Raw genomic sequence first — 8,695 nt, 5'->3', positions numbered from 1 at the left:
AACGTATATTGATTATAGCAATATCAATGTTGAAAACGAACAATTAGTAGTCTTGAGGGAATAAATCGTTATAGTTCGTTTGACAGAACACCAGTCCAGTAGTAGGAAAACATTTTTATGATTTGCGTTAAGGCCACACAAATACGATACGTTTATTGGAAGCGCTGATACTTTCTATGAAGGGCAAACGTTGCACTTCCCAAATTAATTGGAAGGGTATGTACTATCCACTCTTAATATGAAAAAAAAACATTGATAACATACAGGCCACACGGAAGAATTACACTTGTTAGTGTGAACATAGCCCATACTACGATATAGTGCACTTAAGGTTTGAAACACGCTACAATATGTAACTATATAATCCCCGCCCAACAGTGACAGAACGAAAAACAAAGCAAACTATTTGAACGCGGCTATACATGAACATATTTTTAGTACAAATGGTATCTCAATATAATAATTGTTCACATGAAGTGGGGTGCAATATTATAATGTTGAATTATCTACAGGATTATGTACGTTTACTTTGGATGTATAAGATAAAAATCTGTTTTGATACACAATAGGGAAAATATTACATTCTTTATAAAAAAATGACAAAGCAATTTGACTTTGAATCTATGTTGTTCAAAACATATTTGTCGGCGATCACGATCAAGCTATGAGAGCTTTTTTATTCCTGAACACACATTATTAACAGTGTCCGATTTGAATCTACGGTTAAAGCAAATTCTGTCGAACAAAAATAGCGCACGTGGTAAATTCAAAGCGAAAAAAACACCGATGATTACCTTATATACGGCCTATTCTGTTTTCTCAGTATGTGAATGCTTAAATGATATCCACTCCTTTGCAACATTCTGATGGAACCTGCTCGCTGAAGATGAAACAGGGAATAATTGCGTTTGCATTTTGTATCGTAATGAACGTTTGCGCCGAAAGTGGCAAAGACGTGAGTGACCTCATAAAATATTTATTTAAGTCAAATGACTATAACAAGAATATTCGACCAATTACCGACCAGATTGAAGCGTTAACCGTCCAAGTGGATTTCGTACTGAATTGTAAGTATATTTCTGTATATGCTATCCATTAAAATTAGTAGTGGCTGACTAAGATTTGTAACTTACATCAACTCTACCAGTTCTTGTTACAAAAGTGAAATGTTATTAGAATCAACAATCGCATGGCGCTGTTCATGTCAAAAGTATAGCATTATCAAGAAATTACTTCAGTTAACAACACTCAAGGACTTACATACATTTTGATACATTCGAAGGTGTGGTGTTCTGTGTTGTGTTAGTTAAAAAAACAGCAACATTGTATTTAACATATCTGCTGCCCATACTGCGAAAGCGTCCAGTTCCTAAAGTTTGTAAATCGTTTGATAATGTATGTTATATAGTAGTGCAACGTTTAGCTGGTCTAATTTTCCTTCTCGTTCAGCCATAACAGAATTTGACGAACAAAAAGAGATGATATCAACATCCGGGTATTTTAATGTTAAATGGACTGACGAATATCTAGTGTGGAATAAAGACGAATACAACGGAACAACTGAACTATATCTGGTAAGATGTCAATGCGGTCATACATGTATTTGGCATTTCCATTTTTGTAAAGATATTTCTTTTTGCTGATGAAGAGTGAGTATCCGTAACAAATGAGTTATTTTGCAGTTGACATTATCTACGTCGTTTCGGGGGTAGACATACTAAATATTATATAATTTAAGCGAATTAAAAACGTTATTGTAGTGTACTTCTCCAGTAAACAATTAGCCATTTTGAAAAAAAAATATTTTACCCGCGTACTAACACAATCAAATTCGATAATATGCATACTACTTGGTGTTTGTAAATGTTAACCAAAACAACAAGATCAGTGTTTTAGTTGTAAATATTTTAAAACTATTAAGTTATCACAGAGTTAAATAGAGGTCCGGCAGCGTCTAATGAATATTATTATTTGTTAATTGAAGTTGAACATATTGACCTCATAAGCATGGTATAAGCATTGCTTTTTGTGATTGTCGGGTGGACTACATATACTTTGAAATGGAGTTATAGCGTAAATTCGCGTATTTTAAGACACATTATAGTGAAGTCGTTAATACATTAAAACATTATTTAAAAAACGAACTAAATAAAACTGTTTTCAACGAATACGATCAGTTATATGATCAATGATTAACCTGTTTAACCTCTTGAAACGTTTTTGTTTTAAACATATTAATGTTTAACTCTTAACTTGACAATATTTTGGAAACTATATACGTTTGATTGTCGATATGGACCAAAAATGACGGAACACCTGCATATAAATGAATTTATAAAAGTGTTCTCAATCAATAACTTTGTTCATTGATATTTTATAATTAAAGTTTGTTTTCAGTATCGCGTAAAGCCGTTAGTACTTATTGGCGAATATTTGTATTATTGTATAGGAACAATAGCGCTTAAGTGGGTTTTGCCTTCAGTAATTGAAACTGAATAGTTATTAATAAAACTTGAATATGTTCATTGTTGTCTGCAATTGCGTTGATCTGTTTGAAACGTTTGATGTTTATTTATTGTTGGAATACACACTTTAACACAGACAATATATGTTCTAGTTTTAGGTCCGGAACGTATTTTTACGTCGAATAATGGCATATGGTCTATTTTAGCATAGCAGCGTTTGATATCTGTCTTGTTCTGTTTTATAATACTTAAAATAAAACACGAATCTTATGCAATCGTTTTTTTTTTAATGTTTCAATTTAAGGTCGACACACATTTTATAATTATCATATGTAACACTTAGTCTAATAATGAAATGGAATCCGACGAAATAGGTTGTGTAAGGGTTTGCAAACACATACGCGGAAAATGTAAAATGGGTGAGTGGACATAATGTAAATGTAGAAAGTAAAACTGACACTTTTATGGTAGCCAGAAAGTGTAGTCAGCGTTAAGCGGATGTGAGGAGAGAGAGTTTGGTAGGTATGTAATTGGCGTACTGTGAACAAAATGTGTTATTATAACCATTTCCAGGGTGTTATTTAACAGCTGCGATTGGACGATGTTAATGTATTTTCTTACACCATCCTCATGCCACCGCATATACTTGATAACTTGAAAGACTCGTCAACCCGGATCCGCTATTTCAAACAATCATGGAATGTCTGTCTAATAATTTAAACTATCTTCTTCATCAGAATACAATACACACATTTAGAACATTGTGAATAAAGTAAATTCTTAGTCATTCGATGTGTTGGCTAATTCTTTCACACAGTAAATTTGTATTCATTTGTTCACACACTTGTTATTATACAATAATACATACAGCTGTGTTACAGGCACGAACAGATATCCAACAATTTAAATATTAGTGAATATATATATGGATGATAATAAATTGCATCTATTTTTTCAAAGTCAATAAGATGATAATTTGTATAATGCATGTTACTTTTACCATTGACAAAAACAAAGCGCAAAACCAATGGTATGGATGCGATATTTTGAATGACAATACTAAAGTTTCTTGAACTACACAGGACGAAATTGACAATGTATAGCCATCATTCAAAACAGGTGCAAAAGTTTGCTTATTGACATAAATAAACCTAAGCCGTAATGTTTTAAAGGTAATTACGCTTATTTCTTTATGGGTAAGTTGGAGAATTGACATATTTCACAATTACAGCGGATCTGATGAAATACATGATGTCATTTACCGGTTAACAAGAAATAATTACATTTCAAAAATGTTCCGTATAAGTTTTGAGATTAAGAAACATTCTACAAAGTACTGATGGTCAAACTAAGGTGAATTTTGTTTCGGTTGTCTGGGCCACCGTCTCAATAAAGAAGTGATTTAGTATAACTAATGGGCAACTTGGAAAACTGGAAAAAATCAAAGAATTAAGCGTATGATTTTAAACATAATAACTGGTTCAGCCGTAAGACGATATATGGAAGCCAGATCTTGTACTTGCCAATTCGTACAAATCGTTTACCGGAATGGGCTATCCAAACCTCAACGTGGCGTTGAACAGTTCCGGATATGTCCAATGGGTCCCGAATCAAGTAAAATGATACATTTTGTCTCCTTATGTAACAAACTCCATAACAGTTGTGCACAAGCTAGATGATGACATATTTAATTCAAATCCCGCAGTCGTGGTAAAACAAATATTTTCCCTTTAGATGTAAGACCAAAGACTTTGGCTATTTACTTAATTTGCACTTTTATGGATTTGATACACTGCATAAATGCTCCTGTTATACATAAGCGAAGAAGCATGAAGATAAGTTATGCAAAACGCTTTTTTAAATTGCAACAGTTGTTCTTTGTTGATTACGTTATGAATGTCATAAAAAAATATTTAAAAAATAATTAATTTAATTGAAAATATTTAACGAGGAAAGCATTTGATTTACATTTAAATAATACCGACTTTGATTAATATTTGCGTTCTGTGGTGGAGAATTCACTACAATCGCGATTAAGTTAAGACAATATTACATGTAAGTACATGTAGATGTATTTAGGTAATGGTTATTGATAGTCTAGAAGAAAAATAACAACATTATTGTATGGTTGAAACCTTGACCTTAAAGATCTGAAACAAAAAAGTTGTGAGCTCAATTATTTTCAAACCTTGTGATGAAATCATTGTAAGTAAACAACATGAAATTCGAATAATGATTATTGTATAATTGCTGTGTATCCAATCTGGCACGTTGCTATTAAACCGCTCGGAATAACGCAAACTAAACTACATATATGTTTATTGCAATTACAAATCGCAATTTGCCTTAATGTTATCAATAATCTGAACGCGTTTCAATTTAACAGGTGTTGGAATCCACGTGTTCCGTCAACATTCGGTATTTTCCTTTCGACGAGCAGACGTGTGTCCTCAAGATCAACGCCTGGAGCTATAGCTCAGATGATGTACAGTTGTCGATCGCAAACGAGGGAATTGACTTGACAGGCTATTCGACTAACAGCCAATGGAACCTGTTATCGACACATGCTAGGTATAGATATTGGTGCTGTTATATATCTGCAAAGGAATAATTGTTCATGTGGCTTTATTTGAGTCACTGTTTGGGTAAAGTTAACATTATATATTGGTATAACATTTGACTGTTTAACATAAATGAGTGTGAAAAGTTTCATCTTTTAATTACTTTAAAGTACTTTATTTATTTTCGAAACAACACTAACTACCTTTTGATAAAGAGTTCTTAAGTGTGCTTTAATCGTGTTGATGTCCATTACAAACGTACGCTTTGCATGAACAATTTTAGCACTACTGACTTTCATATTACACATTGACATCGGGACCAAAGTATTATTTAATAAGCTCGTGTTTCATATACTTTTTATCATTTGAGTTTACGAATAAGAAGATTATTTTCCCGTGATGCAATGTAATACACGCTTTGAATAGCGAGGAAATCGAGTTTGTTCGGCGGTTTTCCGTAATTCCGGCTTTGTACAGTCTAACTGTAAAGACATTTTTTTATTTAATTACTGTCGCGATATGAGATACAAAATAGGCTGACATTATATACATGTGTATGTGTATGAATGAAATGTATTTCATAAAAATAATATTAATTTTGTTAAAAAGTGTATTTGTTTGATTTTAATATATTTCGAATTGTGTCAAGATTGAAGCAGACAGTTAACTGTCCAGATGCTTTACCAAATACATAAAATTAAGGATAGGACCGAATATCCGAATATTCAAATATTCGAAAATCGGCCGAATATTCGAATCAAAAATTTATATTCGAATATTTTATTTTTATTCAATTATACTTCCAAAACTTTATACACATACATGTACAAAGTCGCATTTTTGGTTTAGTGCAGACGACTTCTATAAATCTTTGTTTCGATAACAGCTGCCATCGATGAACACGATTATATTTTGAAAATGGGAGGGTTAAAGGAGAGGGACAAATCGTCGATTTACTCTAAATTTAGATTGATGCGCTACATGTATGTAGAAACTATTTTTTCAAAAATCAGTCGAGAATGAAAGTAAATTTATGTGAAACGTCAATGTGTATCGATAAGCATTCGATTTGTTTTATATACAAAATCTGTGGTTTGACATGGGTTTTTTTAACCTCAGGTGGTATAATACAAAGTATATTTGGACTTGATTGGGTCACAGTTGGCTTTTATTTCAGTACAGCACATCCATCGATAGCAATCAGCGACCCCTTTGATAAAAACGTCATGATGTGAATGCCTGATAAAATAAATAATTTGCCAATAAATCGCTGATATGGTGTCAAAACAACACTGGTGCACTCCATTAGTAGAAGTGGGTTGTTTATAGGGGGGGGGGTTAAATAGGAATAGGCAATGGTAAGATTAGGCTTGCGAATTTTATTGTGAACTTAAAGAACATATGTAGTTTATTACAAATGTCGGGACAAATTGCCTAATATCGCGACGCGGGGACAATTACCAAACAAACAGGATGTCCCACCAAGATCGAGACGTCTGGCATGTATTTTTTAGATTTCTTCATCCATATATTAAATTAATTTTTATCTAATCAGAATTTAGTAAGTTAATTATAAACCAATTAAATCGTCGCCGTTCTAAATTCAGAAAAAAATAGAGAAAACAAAACCATAAATATTGTCGATGGGAAAGATCCATATTAATTTGAAGCATTGAAAAAAAAAAGAATTTTGGTGATGTGTAAACAAAGAACATCCTTATCAATGATATTTTTTTTAATATTACTTTATCCTGATTTTTAAAGTTGCACATAACATACGATTTATAGTGGTATTTCTGGCAATAAGGAATAGTACTTTGCTCCGGACGGTCATAAGGTCGGCCATTTTAATATTAGGTTTAAAATCCGTTTTTGTCGAATATATTCGAATAATTATAAACGAATATTCGAACATAATGTTCATGTCTTGAACATTATACAAGTCCGGTGTTGTTTATTTGCGATAAGAAGGAAAAAAAATATTTGTATTTGCTTTCTTATAGATTATAGACTGGGAGTACATGGTTGATATATACAAAGTGAAATATTGGTTTTTCAGGAACTTAAATTTTAACTAGTACTGTTGTTAAATATCCTTCCTTTATATAGAGTATTGGACATACCGGACGAGTCGGCCGTCGAATTCGAACTTCATCTCAAGCGTCGCGCGAGCTTCTATGTCCTTAATATCATCGTCCCTGTCTTACTTTTGTCATTACTTGGTCCGTTTGCATTCGTGCTTCCGGCAGACTCCGGCGAACGATCGGGCTACGCCGTCACCATGTTCCTGTCGCTAGCCGTCTTTCTGACTATCATCGCCTCCGAACTTCCGAAGAATTCCGAACAGGTGTCCTACATTTCGGTGTACCTAATAAGCATGACCGCGTGCAACACCGTTATTCTGGCTATCAGTCTCGCGCAGGTGAGATTGGTTAAACGCGACGCATCGAGGGAACCAGTGGGACCTTACCTTCGTTGCCTCTACCGCCTGTACGCCGGGCTTCGATGCGCATTTTCTGACGAGCCGACACGACGTCTCAACGTTGTTTATGTTTCTGACGCAAAGACAAAAGAGAGGACTCGACCAGAGACAAATAACACATACCCGCCATGGCCGGAAGTCATGAACGCTTTGGACTTCCTAATGTTTTGGTTGTTCATCATAATTACTGTGATTTGCACCGTTGTTTTGTACCTGGTTGCTTTCTTCAAAGTTTAAACCACTTTACGATAACAAGAAATTTGGTTTGAACAATTGCTTGTTCGATACAAATTATGTGGCCGGATAAATAGCCCGCTTAACCAGAAGTAGTGTTTTTAAATGTTTAATGGTTATAGCGAATCATATAATCTGATCTAAGGTACCATTTGTGGTATAACTTAAGCAGTTGAAATGTTATAATTATAATAGACTTAATAGGTGACCTCATGTGGAAAATATGTTCTATTACAATCACATTGTTTTTTCCAAGAACAACAAGTTTTATACAAGATTGCTCAGTATTTTTTAGCCGTGGAAGGATCCATGTTGTAAGAAGCCTCCTGTTCTACATCCTACGCTTATTTTTCTTATCAAACGATGTACATATGGAATATGTTTACATACGGTGCATGTTATTACACACTGTTCCTGTGAATTGGTTTTAAGAATGATGTCCCTTAGTAATGAATCGTTTAAATGTGAAAATGATTAAAAACGGTTAAGCGGTTATAATTTAGTCATTTCTAGTACTTTTAATGAAAATAGTTTTCATCTTTTGAAATATGCGTCTTTAATAAAATGAACTTATTGTGTCTTTACAAATGAACAGGAGGTGGTTTAACTACTAAAAGAAGTGTACTCATTCTTTTTGATCTACACCAACTTATGCGTCCATCAAAAGTAAGTTCTTTAAGAGATGTTGACTGTTAACATGACCATTTATTTACTCGAAATGTCAGTGCATTTGTGCTGCATCCAGTAAGTGTGTTAATGGTCGCACTGTATGGTAATCCTGCATGTTTCATGCAATAAAGTAAGGACCAATATAATATTGTTTCTACAAATGTATATACTTACAAATCTAAGACAAATCTAAAATATTTATAATAGTTTTAAATTACATAGGTCTTCGTAATCGAAATAAGGACCTTTGGAAGTAATTTCTTACGCTCAACCACTGCCCCACT

The 8,695-nt window shown here is 33.5% G+C and overlaps 1 protein-coding gene across 1 annotated transcript; it reads left to right on the top strand.

Moving 5' to 3' along the window:
- Positions 1 to 1,463: 1,463 nt before the first annotated feature.
- LOC127839343 (acetylcholine receptor subunit beta-like 1) lies at positions 1,464 to 8,331 on the top strand. Its single transcript, XM_052367683.1, has 4 exons — positions 1,464 to 1,574; positions 3,951 to 4,079; positions 4,852 to 5,036; positions 7,136 to 8,331. Exons 2-4 carry the CDS (start codon positions 4,014 to 4,016, stop codon positions 7,743 to 7,745), a joined length of 861 nt encoding a protein of 286 aa, XP_052223643.1. The 5' UTR covers positions 1,464 to 1,574; positions 3,951 to 4,013; the 3' UTR covers positions 7,746 to 8,331.
- The last annotated feature ends 364 nt before the right edge of the window (positions 8,332 to 8,695 follow it).

This window comes from Dreissena polymorpha, chromosome 7, assembly GCF_020536995.1.
Source record: "Dreissena polymorpha isolate Duluth1 chromosome 7, UMN_Dpol_1.0, whole genome shotgun sequence".
Taxonomy (NCBI): Eukaryota; Metazoa; Mollusca; class Bivalvia; order Myida; family Dreissenidae; genus Dreissena; species Dreissena polymorpha.
This window is presented reverse-complemented; position numbering and strand designations above follow the sequence as displayed.